The sequence below is a fragment of the Aotus nancymaae genome, unplaced genomic scaffold (assembly GCF_030222135.1).
Source record: "Aotus nancymaae isolate 86718 unplaced genomic scaffold, 86718_ANA_hifiasm-v0.15.2.pri h1tg000014l, whole genome shotgun sequence".
Lineage (NCBI taxonomy): Eukaryota > Metazoa > Chordata > Mammalia > Primates > Aotidae > Aotus > Aotus nancymaae.
In genome coordinates, this window is record NW_026988425.1 from 116,451,023 (window position 1) to 116,468,350 (window position 17,328).

Here is a 17,328-nt window from a genome sequence, read left to right on the forward strand (position 1 = left end):
CCCCCGAAATAGTAACAGATATTTTCAACCAAACCAACCACCAAAATTAATTACCAACTTTTAGGCACACAGGGCTATTTGGGCCTATAGTAACTATATTTGACATATAGTGACTCATTTCATTTTTTTATAACAATTATACAAGATAAACAAAGCATGTAAAGAAATTATTGAAAAATGACTATTACTATTCACTTCCAACAATGCTACCAACTACCATATATTGAGGGTCACTACCCAATTCCAAGCACCATATTGATAATTTCAATCTTCACAATCCTATAAAATGGATACTCTTTTTATCCTTGTTTCACATATGAGGAAATTATAGCTTAGAGAGGTTAAATAAGTCTTTGAATTAACCAGACCACTGGTGGAGCTAGGATTCAAACCCAGGCAGTCTGAAAACAGAGTCCATAATTTTAGCTACTTCTTTTTCCTATTTTTGCCATGGAAAAGAACACAGAGCATGTTTGTCAGCCTTCCAGCTGGCGTCTTCCCTTCTGCCTGTACCATTCTCATATACATTTAAGTCCGTGGACACAAGAGTCAATTCGTAAACATTTTGCACATACTGAGATTTTTGTCAGCTTGGTTCCAAAGCAACAAAGGCTACCTCAAAAATGACTGGGAAAAAAAAATAGGTAAAAAACTGAGAATTTAAACTGAGATCTGTCTACCAGAGTTTAAATTAAAATAGAAATTTATAAACAAATTATCTCACTCAAATAATCTACTGATTTCCAGTCCCAAGTGCTAGTCATTCTCACTTAAAATCCCAATATAAAAATGTCTTTAAATATTAACTCAAACTCAATGAAAAGAACAAAGATTCTGATAATCTATTATACCCCAAGGGCTCACAATATGCACTGTTAGCTGAATAGCCACACATGGCCCAGAATAAATTATTCCTCAATTAATTTTCTTTGATCAAAAAGATAAATGGGAAAAAACTACCAATCAGAACACATAAGAGAAGGCAGAGTTTTCTATATTTCCATTATATATATATTACATACTGTATATTGTATATACACACATATTCCTCTCCATATGTATATGTATTTATACGTGTCTATATGTGTATATACATGTATCCATATATATACATACACATGCATATTTATCTCAATAAATATGAATATGGATATAAATATATATATGTGTGTATATATACAGAGATAAATATATGTGTGTATATATGGAGATAAATATGTGTGTATATATATGGAGATAAATAAATATGTGTGTATAAATGGAGATAAATATATATCTGTACATAGAGAGCTAAATATATGTGTGTGTATATATATATGTGGAGATAAAATATGTGTGTGCATATACATGGGGATAAAAATATATTTGTGTGTATATATATATATATATATATATATATAATATATTGTACACTAAGCTTCTGCCAGACAAAGACCCAAGAAAAGAAGGAAGCACATGAGTGAGCAGACAGACATCTTGACAAAGTCTTCAACATAGGAGGCAGGGGAGTCAGAGGAAACCAGGATCACACTCAGAAGAAAACTGTGGCTGTTCTTAAGCCCCGAAAAGACAGTCTCTTTGAGATCTTTTACAAAAACAACTCCAAGCTGTATCTAGTATTCACTGTTCTGCAATTTGAAATAAATTGAAAAACTAAAATGGCATTATGTTAAAACTCCAAATTTTGGCAATATTGAATACCTTTTAAGTGCCAATATTACTGCTAAACATAATCTAATAAGCTGTAGAAAAATTCACAAAGGTAGTCATTTGAATATGCAGCTATTTTCATGGAGAAATCAACTACCTTTACAAACCCCACTTGAATATATAAGAAACTGTTTGAAGATATCAGCCGGCAAGTTGTCAACCACGTGATAAATAATACCTGTTTACATTGCCTGGCCCCCAGCTCAAGTCATCGGTCACCTGCTGTACCACTGACACCGAACCCAGAGTCATAGACGCAGCAGCCATGCTGTCCAGACTAAGAAGAAGCTAAAGAAAATCCCTCCTTCTGTAGGTGGGATGAGAAAAAATACTTTCATTTTCAACATTGATTTAAAACACTTTAACATTAAACTATCTCTTTTATTGAGGTCGCAAGTGTCAACAGTGTCACTTTTTAAAAAGAAGTAATAAAAGGAATTCAAATTAAAAATAGCAGATATTTAGCTGAATCTTTGAAAAGGCAATTGAAAAGTTACACTACAGTTTTCCTACCGCCTTAAGCTATCTTCCATGAGTTTACTAGTAAATCAATCATGATTTTCATCATAAAAACTACAACTAAAAGGGTAAGTGATTTCAAAATAAAAAGTATCCTCCTCATCCACCCCATTGCCTCAATTCAAGAAGCATTACTGGAGACCTAATTATAAGTAGGCTTTATATTTTTATATTGGATTATAAATATGCTAAATTATAACACATCTGAAAAAGCAGGTACTTTAACTGGCTTTAAAAATACTTTTCAAAAATTCATAATCAAAGATGCTTTTGTTCTAATATAGCCTTAGAATTATAAAATATAATCCCAAATGTAGTAAGATTATGATTTGTATCCACAATTTTGCTCATAAGAGTCCCAATCATACTGTGACAAAATCTAATCCTTCACTGATGTTACAGACATCTTTGATAGGTACTGTATCAACTAGAAATTTCCATGTACTAGTAAATTTCCAAGTACTAGATACAAACATTAAAACTTGTATCTTCCCAAAAGAACTCCCAATGGAAAACTTGGCAGCTAAAAGTAAAAAAAGAAAGAAGAAACCAGAATGCTGCAAATGTATACCTGATCATTTTAATAACAAAAAATAATTCCTTAATGAATTTCCTTTCCAGCATTTCAAAAACAGCACTGTATTAAAGCACAGATAGTTTAAGACTCCATAAAATTTTCACCCCTCCTAAAATAATTGTAAAACTCTCAGCTGTCTGCTAGCTATCAAAGGACAACTGCCATGATCCGTTTAAAAAGGACAAAATGAGCCATTTAAAAAGAACAGAAGGTCCCACTTACATGTCTCTTGAAATCACCCTGTTTTACCACTAGGTTCAAATTTAAGACGATCACTCCCATATCATCTTCTAAACTGTTTGGATCTTCCAGTTTTAAAATACGTTCAGTGGTTCTACAAGCAAAAAGAAACAAATAATGCTACCACTTCTTGACAGGACTGTTTTGACCTACAGGCATCAGGAGCTTATGGTAAATGTCTCCTACCTTTGAATAAGGATTAGACACAATGTTAAGAAAGCACAAAATTTAGTGAAAATAAAACAATTATATTAAGGGTAGTGAAATGGTTTGGCATCGTTTAATTCAACAGTTGGTTAACTGATCCCCCTCCTCTACCACCCAAATAAAATGTAAACACTTTTTCGAATTTTAAGTTAATGAAACTGAATATTAACAAATGAAACTATGAAATCCAATACACAATTTAGAATGCACTAAAAATATTTAACATCTGACTAATATATTTGGCACCTAGAAAGGAAAAATCCTTAAAAATACACTGAGAGTTATAACACTTTAAAGCTCTCTTTCCTTTGTTCAGATATGCTGTTTTTGTCATTTGACCTCACCAAGCACCATTTGACATTATCATGAGTTCCCTGTAAAATGGCATCAATAAAACAATTAAAAAGTAAAAATGTGGTACCTGTTAAGCTCAAGATCACTGAGAATGACAAATGCAGAACCCATGAAATCAGATGTGGTTAAATCTCGATCATATACCTACAAAGAGGACAGAGGTCAATAACACATTATTATGGTAAACCAACCAAGTTTATCAAATTAACAGATGCAATAGGTTGGAAATTTTGAAATCAGTCTTTCAGATCTTGAAATACTTTGCATAGTACAGTTACAGAGAAATTTAGTCAAGCCAATGCACAGAACAAAATTATTCAATCTTGCCCATTTTGCCTACTATGATCAAAATAACAGCAACAATTTCTTTCAAGGCTGTATTTATATCCATTGAAATGTTATGCACAATGTACCACTCTCTGTAGTTTAAATAGTCTGTCATTAAAATTTAGTATTTTCCAGTGAGCAGATCTGCCAATTAAATAGAAATTTGCTAAATTTTCTATAGCAATCTCATCCTGCACTCAACTCATGCAGTTTTAACTCAGATGTTGTAGCAATTGATACTTACAACTGGCGGCTTGAAGCTCTATTAAGTATAAACATACTCCTAATGAGAAAGGCTTTAGTACTTGTTACCACTGCACTACCAGTAATAGTTCTTCCACATTTTGTAGATTTAAATACAATCAATGCAGATATTATTTTCACTCGCATTTTCACTGGAGTGTATCTTATTGATTGAAGAGAAACAGAGTGTCAACAAATAGTATAAGAAATTTCTCCTGTATTAATATTTTTAATCTGGCCTAATAAAAGAATTTTGGCCAGTTCACTCCTGAGAGGACATGATAAAATGCTGAGAAGTGTTTTTAATAAAGGAGCAGATTTGAAAGCCATCTGTGATTACCTTCACACGCAGCTTTTGATCAAGGCTTTGTATTGGCAATACAACTATCTCATCCCAAACTGGGTTCAAGTTCTTATATATGACTTTACTTTTGTACAGCGTCTTCCCATTCAGCTTAAATTTCACATAAGGATCACTTGTGCCTTTAAAAAAAAAAAAAAGAAAGAAAACAAGACAGAATTTTAAGATACATGTAAAAGCCTGGGACCTTCATTAAATAAAGATCCTTTCCCCACTCCCCAGACTAACGTCTCCCTGCACAGAGATTAAAGGCCTCGGAGGTGGAGGATGGAAGGAGACACCGAACAATTTGGGCTAAATGAATGATTGTTTTTTCCCTTTAGTGATAGAATATAAATTTCATTTTTTGTTTTGTTTCATTGTGGGCAGGTCAACCCCATGCTACCTGCAAAAATTCAAGAAATAAAATCCATCAGCACCAGCTAACAGGGTCAGAAGTCCTAGGGAGAAGCCCACCCCTCCTAGGAGGTACAGCGAGTCAGTGAAAAGTGAAAGAAATCAGTTTCAAACACTTAGCCAGATGGCTGATTCAACAGAATCCTGTACTTTAAAATATAATCATAATAAATAAATCTCTGGAATCACTGGCTCAAAAGATGGCACGATGGGGCTACAAGTGAAACTGGAGGCGTGGAGATTAAATTGACAAAGTTGCCATTCTTCACTGCCTCCCCGCACCTGCACTAAAGCGGCCAACATTGTCTCAGCCTGGCCAGCTGAACTCCACATCAGCCGGGCCCTCAGCTGGCCTCAGCGCTGACACCGCTGACCCGCCCGGCTCCTCCCTGGGAGCTTTGAAACAGATGCCAAAAGAAATGAATAATGTCCCTCCAGTCACTCTGCCCAAAGCAAAAAGAAGGGCTGATGGCAGACCCTCCTCCACAGTTTCCAGATCAATTGAAGTAAAAACAAAACAAAACAAAACAAAAATGCCTGCAAACATAATACATGAATTTATGTATATTGTGTGTGTGTGTGTTACATGCATGTGCATCTCATGATCCAAAGCTTGGACTACAATTGTTCATTACTACCCAGTGAACGGTAGATGAAGAGGGCTTAAATGAATGAGCAATCAATAAGGAGATAAATGAAGGCCAGCTGATAATGCTACAAAGGAAGAAAATCTAATTTGGGGAGTTATGATACTATAGTTAATTTGGAAGCACCGCACAGTGAATAAGCATACAAAGACCAACAGCCTGGTCTGTTCACTGATATATTCCCTGTGCCTTGGACAGTACCCAAGATAGCCCCCCACCCAGAATATTTATTAAAATGAATTGCTGATATCAACATCAAGCCAATATAGTCTAAGAATATTATATCAAAAATTAATTAGGCTATTCTGTCACAACATTTATCAAATCATTACTATCCATCATGCATTACTTCAATCTTTTATTTTTTTCAGCTCCTTTTAATATTTCTATTTAGCTCCAGGACTACAAATTACCGAAAATGGAATGCAATACATTTTCCAGCTATTTGAACTGAAATTAACATCACTATGAAGTAAAACAGCAGCCATGGTTGAAAAGCCTTACTAGATTAAGTAAGGCACGATTTTGAGAAGTCAGTCTTCCAATATTGCAAGGGTATTCGCTTAAAACAAAAAATTAAATAAGCTGCAAATATACACATATGCATAGCCAAATCTCACATTTTAAGTTTGATAACATAGGAGTAGATGCCCATCAGTCCTTATTAAACTTGGACATGCACACGAGTGCACACACACACAGACATACACACACCCTGTTCAGAGGCAGTTCTGAGAACAGTAAAAATGAATGCATTCACAGCCATTCAGTGAAATGCTCACTAGTGAGAGTGCAATCCACCCACCCCCTCCCTCTTACAGCAGAAGAGAACACCTCTGGCGAGTCAGACTTTAACAATCATTCTGATACATATATATAAAAAAGTGGGGAAAACTATAATAAAAAGAGGCCTTTAATTAAATGAAATTGCCACTGTGGGATCAGGCCTTCATGCTTGTCAGCGTACTCTCAAAATAAACATCTCAAAACTAGGCCTCGGTGGTGTCAGTTTCTCACAGGCAAGGCATACTGGGTAATCCCCAGGCATCTTGACAGCTACATAATGTTGAAACTGTTTCACGGGTGAATGGCGGCAGTTGCGTGAAAGAAAATATTAATGTCTGGAATTAATAGAAAAAGGGACCGGGGTTTACAAAGCCAAACAAGGAAAGAGGTGTCAAGTTAGTGCAGTGTTAATTGTTAGGGAAAATTTGAGAGAGGCGAAAGCACATTGTGATTTTCTCTCTGAGCCTAAGTGCCTCACTGTCAGGGAAGTGACATCTCAACTAGGCAGCTTCTGAAAAGGGGTCGGCCACTCAGGAATGCAACTCCCAGATTATACAAATGATGAGATGACACCTGAATGGGTGGACTTTAACCTTGTTTGCTGGGAGCTTCAGACACAATGAGGCTCTTGTGGCAGTGTGGCACTCGGCGAGGAGAATGAAGCCAGGAGCCCAGAGACGGTGCTTCCATTCTGAGGCCGTCACCGATTCTGCCCTGTGGACCTGATGGAATCTCTCAACCTCAGACATAGACTATCAAGATGTAAGCATCTGTGGCCCGAGTGTCCCGCTTCATTCCAAACACACAGCAGTATATATATACATACATACATATATATATACACATACATAAAACATACGTGTGTGTGTGTATATATGTATATATATACACATATGTATACACACACACACACGTATATATGTGAGCAAAACTAACAGCCAGTCATCATCAGTCCTCTACAAACATTGCGCCAATTTCCCTTCCTAATGACCACGTGTGACTGCCCTTGTTTCTTCTACTCCTGCCCACTGACACTGCGGGTCATCAAATCTCTCTCAATGGGCCATGAACAGCTTCTGGCCATTTCCAAGCATGGCTCCATGCTGGGCATTCCAGGAGGTTACAAGGTGCACTGATCCCAGATCCTGCTCTTCTTCACCTACTGGGCAGCAGGCAACCCAGAAATATAACACAAAGTCCAAGAAGGAAGCGTCCCAACAGAACAGAACCTGGGAATGATGATGGCTCATGGGTGGGAAAGACTAGTTCTAGCTGAGGTACAGTGGAAGCTGCAATAAAGAAGATGGGCGTTGAAATATGGGTGGATCAGAGCAGGCAGAGAAGGAGGTCTTTACAGTAGGAGACATCTGCTCTAAAAGTGAAGGAGAAAAGGAGACTCATGGACATAAGGAGGAGAACATCACAGACCAGGGCCTATCAGTGGGTGGGGGGCTGGGGGAGGGATAGCAGGGGGAGGACAGGGGAGGGATAGCATTAGGAGCAATACCTGAAAGGGTGAGGGATGCAGCAAACCACCATGGCAAGTGTATACCTATGTAACAAACCTGCATGTTCTGCACATGTACCACAGAACTTAAAGTATAATTAAATATATATATATATGAAAAAAATCATGAGAGTGGTGTGATGCAAAGCACACATTTCAATATATCCAGAGATTAAGGGAAGGACAGATTATGAGAAATAAAGTTTTAAAAACCAGATTTGAGTCAGAAACTCAAGTACCCTATAAAAGCAAAGTACGGAGTTTAGTTTATCATCTGTAATAAATACAGGTGTTTTATTTTCCTCTTCTTTGTTTAATTTTTAAGAAAAGTGATATATGCACACAACTCTCAAAGGGATGAAAAGTAAAATCTCTACGCTAGTCCTCTTCACCGATTTTCATTTGTCTGACATACCCACCATAAATAGTTTCTTGGGCATTTTACAGGAAAAAAAATAAGAATTGTTTTTAGTGGACTCACGCTTTCACAGTTAACATTCCTTGGAGCTCTGCTCATACCAGCAATATAGATCCACTGTTTTTTTTTTTAAAAACTAACTGAATATGTATTCACTGCATTTAGTTTATGTAACTAGCTACTAAATAATAGATATTAATACCTTTTCCAATTTTATTAACTAGTGCAAACGATACTGCAATAGGCATCCTTCTATAATTAATCTTGGAGTTCCTAAGTGATTATATTCAGAGGAAAATTTTAACAATGAAACTGCTGGAGAAGTAAACATGAAGGGCCCATGGTTTTGTCTTTTGCTTATGGACTTAAATGAGCCCCTTCATTATGGAAATCAATCAGCCATTGACTATAAGTCTTATCAGAATTTGTTTAGACTTAACGTTATTTCTGGCAACAAGTGATTTCCATTTTTATTTTGTCAAATTTACCTACGTTGTATTTATGGATTTATGGTTTTGTAGTTTAACATCCTATTTAGAAACAATGTCTCACTACAAAATTTTAAATTAATTCAGCTATGTTTTCTTCCACTGATTTTATAGTCTTTCTTTTTGTTTCACACCATTTAAGCCTTTGGCTCACCTGGAATTATTTTAGTATGAAGAGGGAAGGAAATTCAGGTTCACTCATGAGCAGCAGGGTAAAGTGTTCAGAGCCAAGGTTTAGATATATAAATCTGACAGCAGCTTATAATTTAGAATAAAGAAGAAAGAGGGTAAAGCTATGAAACCTGGCAGCTGAGATAATATAGCAACAGCGAGCTGAGGACTGAGGAGAATGTTGGGACCAGACCACAAGAAGGACCTACTCAGGTTTTGGAAAGTGCCCTAAAAAGCACTCCCATAGAACTTCATCTCGAGAGACAGTCCACGGACAGGAAGGTATGTGATCTAAACCATTTAGAAAAGCTGCTCTTTCCTAGCCTACAACTTTGACAATGTAGAGTAAAACGTTAAGCTATGCTAAGAAATGCAGTACAGACAAGTAACAGGCTGGATGCATGGCTCATGTCTATAATCCCAGCACTTTGAGAGGCCAAGGCAGGAGGATCACTTGAGGCCAGGAGTTTGAGACCAGCCTAAGTGACACAGTGAGACCCCATCTCCAACCAAAAAAAAAAAAAAAAATTGTTTCAAAAAATTATCTGGCTCTGGTTGCATGTGCCTATCGTCCTAGCTACTCAGGAAGCTGAAGAGGAGGATTGCTAGAACCCAAGATTCCAAGTTTACAGTGAGCTAGGACTATGCTGCTGCACTAACCTGGCTAACAGAGCAAAACGCTGTCTCTCTAAACAGACAAAATTTAAAAACACCTTAAATTTTCTACTCCATATTTTACAAATTTATTTAAATAGAGAAAACATTATTTGGACCACCTGTGAGTGTATTATTAAGTTTCTGCAAATCAAAGCTCCCGAAAGATAAGATTAATGCCCAGAGGTGCCTAATACGCATGGTAGATTGATTATACTAATGTGATGGACGAATGAATGAATAAATTTTGAAATCAGATGAGCATGGTGAATTAAAATCTCAGACCTTCCTTCTACTAACTGTGTAACTTTGGGCCATTTACTCCATTTCCTTATGCTGTAGTATCTTCGCCTGTGAGACAGAAAACTACCAACTTCAAGGGATTATTTTGAGAACTGAACAAACCAGTATTCTTCAACGATAGCGGGCTTCAGCCATTTGCTGAGAATGCTTCATTAATGCTACTATTTCTAGTATTACCACTCAAGTTATAAAGGGGAAGAGTGTATGCAGCAGTAATTAAATATCCATTTATTTTACGTTAATTTTCCAAGTTAATGTACATACACTAATTTGTTTCTATAGTATTGTTTTTATTGCCACCTCTAAAGGAGTGAAATTTTCTTCTCTTAAGTTTGTTGCAAAATTCGTCTATCTTACTTCTTGCAGGGACTCTGTGTGATTTGGGAAAATTTCTATAAAATAATCTGAGCTGTCCTAGAAGGAAAGAGCTGTATAAAAACTAAAATCACTAAGTCCTCATAAGGACTGTCTACCTCCTTACCTACCGTTGTATTCATTGAGGATTTTGGAGCACTGTGGAGATATGATTGATAAAAAATAACAGGCAGCTCAGTAAGGACACATGGCAACTCAAGTCTATCATCAGTAAAGAGTCACCAAGAACCACAGAATTTGAAGATTTTGTTCTCCCCTTGATTTTACTTATCATCTTTAGGAACTCTTACCACCTTGAGAGTGCTATGAAGAACATGGCTGGTACCAACAGAAATGGTAAATAGAAACAGGCAATATCACACTGAATGGCTCAAGAACAATTGTAATAGGCAAATAAAATGAACCTATAATGCAGCTCTAATTACAAACAACTTATCTTTGCTTTTTGCTTTTTTTTTTTTTTTTTTGATATAGCTCATGGCTATGGTAAAAAAAAAAAAATTTTTTTAAGAAAAAAAAATTCCTATCTAGAAAAGCTTAATATGCTGATACATAGACTTTATATGCTAAATGTACATGCACACACACACACTTATTACAAAGAGATCACTATACAGTATTATTTACCTACTTACTTCAATTAATAAGATATCAGAATCCTTATATGCCCATAATTTTTTTTCCCCTGAGATGGAGTCTTGTTCTGTCATCCAGGCTGGAGTGCAGTGACACAACCTCGGCTCACTACAACCTCCCCCAGGTTCAAGCAATTCTCCTGCCTCAGCCTTTTAAGTACCTGGGATTAGAGATGCCTACCAGCACACCTGGCTAATTTTTTTATTTTTAGTAGAGAAGAGGTTTCACCATGTTGGCCAGGCTGGTCTCGAACTCTTGACCTCGTAATCTGCCCGCTTCGGCCTCCCAACGTGCTGGGATTACATGCATGAGCCACTGCACCTGGCCCATAAATATATTTCTACAATTCAGTTTAATGTTCACTTTATTATATGTATGTCTGTGCATATATATGTATAAACTTACTATGTAACATTTTTTTAAAACTAGCATTCTTAATTTGGACTAAACATCCACTGTATTGAATACAAAAGCATTATTTGTAGGAAAAGCTTACTTATTTGCTATCAGCAAAGCATGTTTGCCAAGTCCCAAAATTTAGCCATGCAGTTTCTCCAAAATAAATGTTGTCTTTAGCTTGGAAAGTTTTTTAATTAAATGTATTTCCCAAAGTAGCTGTTTGCTCATGAAAGGAAATTATCACCATATTTTACACTAAGTTAGCATTTTGTGATATCTGATAACTTTCTGTGGGAGAGCTTAATATTTCAAATTCAAGTCAACAATTATTTATCAGCTCTTTTGGGACACTGAGCTGCATATATGAAACTTCAATGAAAAACATGGTATTTGGAAACATAAAAAGTATATATTTTAAATTGTTTATGTAATAGGGTAAGAGTAATAACTGACTATTCTATTTCTACACATACATTTATAGTATTCTGTATATATACACATATTTAGGATCTTCTCTTATTGCTGGGAAAAGAATCAAGCCTGAGCTTCTTTTATATAGAATCTGTAAGTTCTGACTTTGACAGCAGAAAAAAAAAATAAATGAATAAGTTGTTTCTGAGTTTTGAACAGGGGCTGCTGTTCCATAACACCCTAATGGATGTTACAGAAATTAACAGGGCATTTTTCCTCAGTCATCTAAGAAAGAAGGAACTTTTCCTGTGCAGAGAAACAGGGAAAAATCGTGTAAAGGCAACAGTTATATAAGATGAGTAAGCCTGGAGACCTACCATCAATGAAGACACTAGTTAGTAGAAGGGTATTGTATATTAAAAATTTGTGTGGAGAGGCTGGGGTGCTGTGGCTCATGCCTGTAATCCCGGCACTTTGAGAGGCTAAGGCAGGTGATCACGAGATCAGGAGATCGAGACCATCCTGGCCAACATTGTGAAACCCCGTCTCTACTAAAAATACAAAACAAGTTGCTGGGCTTGGTGGCGCATGCCTGTAGTCCCAGCTACTCAGGAGGCTGAGGTAGGAGAATCGCTTTAACCTGGAAGGTGGAGGCTGCAGTAAGCCGAGATCGCGTCACTGCGCTCCAGCCTGGTGACAGAGCGAGACTCCATCTCAAAAAAAAAAAAAAAAAAATCTATTAAGAGTAGATTTTAAGTGCTCTTACCAGGCACAAAAAAGTAACTATGTGATGATGGATATGTTAATTGGCTTCACTGTAGTAAGCATGCCACTATGTGATACAGTTTGAATGTGTGTCCCCATCCACACCTCATACTGAAATGTCATCTCTAATGATGGAGGTGGGGCCTGGTGGGAAGTCATTGGGTCATGGTGGTAGATTTCTCATGAATGCTTTTGCATCATCCCTCTTGGTACTGTCTTCATGACAGTGGGTGAATTCTCATGAGAAATGGTAGTTTAGGAGTGTGTGGCAGCTCCCTGCTCTCTCTCTTGCCCTGCTCTGGTCATGTGACATGCCTGCTCCTCCTTCACCTTCCACCATGATTGAAAGCTGCTTAGAAGCCAGCATCCTGCTCCTGTACAGACTGTGGAACCATGAGCCAATTAAGGTACTTATCTTTATAAATTATCCAGTCTCAGGTATTTCTTTATAGCAACGCAGGAACAGAGTTCTAATACACTATGTATATCAAACATCATGTTGTGCCTTAAATATATGTAATGAAGTTTTTTGTTTTTTTGTTTTGAGACAAAGTCTCGCTCTGTCGCCAGGCTGGAGTGCAGTGGCGTGACGATCTCTGTGGTTCACTGCAATCTCCACCTTCCAGGTTCAAGCGATTCTCCTGCCTCAGCCTCCTGAGTAGCTGGGATTACAGGAGCCTGCAACAATGCCCGGCTAATTTTGTATTTTTAGTAGAGACAGTTTCCTCCATGTTGGTCAGGCTGGTCTCAAACTCCTAACCTCAGATGATCTGCCCGCCTTGGCCTCCCAAAGTGCTGGAATTACAGGCATGAGCCGCCGTGCCCACCCTGTCTTTTTTGAGACAGAGTCTTGCTCTGTTGCCAGGCTGGAGTGCAGTGGCACAATCTGCCTCCCAGTTTCAAGCAAGTCTCCTGCCTCAGTCTCCCAAGTAGCTGGGACTCCAGCCATGCGCCACCATGTCCAGCTAACTTTTGTATTTTTAGAAGAGATGGGTTTCACCATGTTGGCCAGGCTGGTCTCAAACTCCTGACCTCGTGACCCACCCGCCTCGGCCTTGCAAACTGCTGGGTTACAGGCATGAGCCACTGCGCCCAGCTCAAACTTTTTTTTAAAGGATGATGAAAGTTAGGAAGCTCAGAGCTGAGCCTCGAACCTAGATTGTTTTCACTCTAAAGGCTTCAGAACTACAGTAATTTTACAAAATAGCCCCCAAATTATGTGGTACTTAATAAAAAATAGGGTATCTGTCTCCATTCCTCTTGAATTGGGTGACTGCTTCAACTTTTGTGGTGTGATGTTCCTTCCAAGGCTGCGTCATAAAAGGTGATGTAGTTTCTGCCTTGTGGTGTGACCCTTGTGCCTGGAGCCCTGAACTTCCACATAAAAAGCTTGATGACTCTGAAGCTGCCATATCACAAGGAAGACATGCTGCATGGAGAGGTCTCATGTAGAACCATCCTCATCTTCCAGATGCCTGATTCCACAAACGCAGCATGGGAATCAACAGACCTTCAAGCCTCCAAAACTAGGTCTCCAATAGTCAAGTCCCCCCAACCTTCAGGTCTTCCCAGGTGAAGCCCCAGAGAGTGTGCAGCAAAAACAAGCCATCTCCATTGCACTTTGTCCAAATTTACACTCCCAGAATTCATGAACATGTGGTTGTTGCTGAGATTTGAGGTAATTTGTTACATAGAGTCTCAAGAATAACATCCTTCACTGTGACATGCCACATTCACTACCTCAAACGCAGCAAGGCGTGATGGCGTGATAGGACTAAATGTAGCTGAAATCAAAACTCAGCCACAGGTAAATCATGGATGTGTGGGAATACACAGATACACGTCAACATGCTCACAGGCAGAATATCTCTTACCAACTTTACAGACAGTGAAACAAATACATCAAAAGAATGACTTGAAATACCGCATGTCTCATTTTGGTATAGAAATAAACACTTGATAAAAACTACCCCCTCTAGAGAAGTCCCAATCAAGCAAATAGAAGACATGCTACATTTAATTCAAGCCAATGATCTTTGGTTGGGTGTAAGGCAATTTTCTTACATGCAGCAGGAATAGAAAACATCCCAATTTTGCATAGGAATTGAGATGGGATTCCACAGAAACAGATAAACTGACTCTATAAAGCAGCACAGCATCAAGACATTCTGATTAATCCACAACTATGCACAGAGTCCCAAACAAAACCATACAACAAGAATCTTAAAGGGCTCCATTGTGGGAATATATGTAAGACTGCTGGGACAAACATGTCCAGTGATAATCTGTATCAAGTGGCAAAGGAATAAACAGAAACCAATTTTAAAACTCAGCTCCAATCACTTACTGCAGGACATCCATGAGTTACCAAAACTCAACAAGTGAAGGAAAACCACTCCTGGATTACAGAACGGGCGTCTGCATCTTTGAAAGGTTCACATTTGCTCTTGAATGACAGTTTCTGATACACTGGCCCAGATGTGGCCAATGATCTCATGCCATCTGCTGTTCAGAGAAGGTACTCCAATGAGAAGCAAATTCCAAATGTAAAACAAAACGGACTGAATTTTCAAAACCATGAAACTCTGGTGTGGAGCTGATGCTGAACAAGAGAGCAACATCAATAGGAATCAAAGAGAAATTGCTGAAGCAGACCCCAGTACATTTTTTGGCAATTTAATGTATACTTAAAAAGTGATTGTCACGTCATTAGGAAAATAAATATCTAGTCCTAGTTAGTTAGATAGCCATTTGGTTGAATAAAACTAAGATCCTACTCTGGGCCAGAAACTAAGTAAACTTGAGACAGATCAAAGAGATAAATGAAAAATGTAAAACCAGATAGAAAAGAGAATAAATGTAGGTAAAGGTGCGTATCTCTCAAGAAACTTTCTAGATAAAAAATGAAGACACTTTTCAGAATAGAACTGTAAGACTAAAAATACTTTTGCAACAAAAACGTATAAAATTTAAAGGCAAGTGACAAATTAGGAAAATGCATGTGAACATGTCCAGGAGACAGAATGAACAACGGTCATGTATGGAGCAGACTATGCAGAGAAGCAACTATCTCATTAACCAAACATATTTAAAGGTCCAAATTCATTAACACAATTTCAAGAAAAAAAAACAATACAACACTTGCCTTCAATCAAATTAACAAAGATATGACCAGGTGCAGTGGCTCACACCCATAATCCCAGCACTTTGGGAGGCTGAGTCTGGGGTGAACCACCTGAGGTTAGGAGTTTGAGACCAGCCTGGCCATCATGGCAAAATCCCATCTCTACCAAAAACACAAAAATTAGCTGGATGTGGTGGCACATGCCTGTAATCCCAGCTACTCAGGAGACTGAGGCAAGAGAATCGCTTGAACCAGGGAGGCAGAGGTTGCAGGGAGCTGAGATCATGCCACTGCACTCTAGCCTGGGTGACAGAGCAAGACTTCACCTCAAAAAAAAAAAAAAAAAAAATTAACAGTGATATTCTACATACAAGGTAGGTGAGAAGCAAAAAGTGGCCCATTTTCACATACCAGTAGGTCAAGAAAATAGGTCCTTCTCAAGAGTATAAATTGGCAATTTTGTAATGAGAATCTTGAAATGCTTAGGTCATGTAACAGAGAAAATTCAATCCACCCTAATAAATAACTTGCAAATATATGAAAAAGTAAGTTGTACACATACATTTAGGCATAAGAATGTTTGTTGCAGCATTATTCCTAATACTAAAAATTTTGAAAAACTTAATTCGGAATGTTGATTGAAAAAAGTATGGTGCCCTACCAAGCTTTTAATTTCTTCTCCAAAATAAAGTCTTTTTTTTTTTTCGAGATGGAATCTTGCTCTGTTGCCCAGCCTGGAGTGCATTGATGTGATCTTGGCTCACTGCAGCCTCCGCCCCCCTGGTTCAAGCAGTTCTCCTGTCTTAGCCTCCAGAGTAGCTGGGATTACAGGCATGCACCAACATGCCTGGCTAATTTTTGTATTTTTGGTAGAGACAGGGTTTCCCCATGTTAGCCAGGCTGGTCTCAAACTCCTGACCTCAGGTAATCCACCTGCCTTGGCCTCCCAAAATGCTGGGATTACAGGTGTGAGCCACCGTGTCCAGCCCAAAATAAAGTTTTTATAATACAGAGAAAAATGTGTAGAAAGAAAACAGCAGGTAATCAAACAATTTAAAAGCCAGATTCTCTTTCACTTAAGAAAGAAAAATAGATTTTAAAAATCTGGGCGATGCAGTGGAATAGGTTCTAAATTTCAGGACGGTCTAGTGGTGTGCCTTCATCAGCACCAGTTTCACTCATGTTGGTCACTATAATATTTGCAGGGGCATTTTCTAGGTGAAATTTATGATGGGGAAAATAAAACCTCAATCCACAACAGAGTCCTTATTCAAATAATGTGGCTTTTAAAAGAGTCTCTCATTTCTCCTGTTTCACAGAAAATAAGAACTAATCTCAAAAAACATCTTTTACAACTCTCACACCACCCCGGTTGGAGGTGGGGGCAGGGGGAGCAACATCTATCTAAAAAGAAGTAAAAGAACAAAAAGATACACAAAAGGTGCCAAAACTGATGAGGACACTGGGAAGACAGGCTCACAATAAAAAGGATGAGAAAGTCACAAAGCCATTCCTGTGCCCACAGGCGAAATGCAAAAACAAAACCCAATGTAGAATAATTATACCAAGAATAACTATAACAATTCACACAGCAATAATCATAGCTAATGTTTATTGTATATTACTGTTTCAGCTCCACCCACCCTATGCACTGCCCCCCCTGCCCCCCACCAAGTATCCACAAGCACACACACCAATCTTACTGCAAGC

General features: G+C 38.0%; 1 protein-coding gene across 7 annotated transcripts in view; it reads right to left on the minus strand.

Moving 5' to 3' along the window:
- Window positions 1-17,328, minus strand: part of MCTP2 (multiple C2 and transmembrane domain containing 2) — a 260,105-nt gene that overhangs the window by 146,521 nt on the left and 96,256 nt on the right. For 6 of the 7 annotated variants that reach the window (XR_010342639.1, XM_064376265.1, XM_064376263.1 and 3 more), the window contains 3 exons: window positions 4,518-4,660; window positions 3,675-3,751; window positions 3,029-3,140 (listed from right to left, as the gene is read on the minus strand). Coding sequence is in view for 4 of the 7 variants with exons in the window: in XM_064376265.1 (XP_064232335.1) it covers window positions 3,029-3,140; window positions 3,675-3,751; window positions 4,518-4,660 (332 nt within the window). In the remaining 3 variants the exon portion in view is untranslated. Of the gene's footprint in view, window positions 1-1,888; window positions 2,072-3,028; window positions 3,141-3,674; window positions 3,752-4,517; window positions 4,661-17,328 lie in introns of those variants that run through there. The other variant, XM_021674331.2, reaches the window with a different exon arrangement.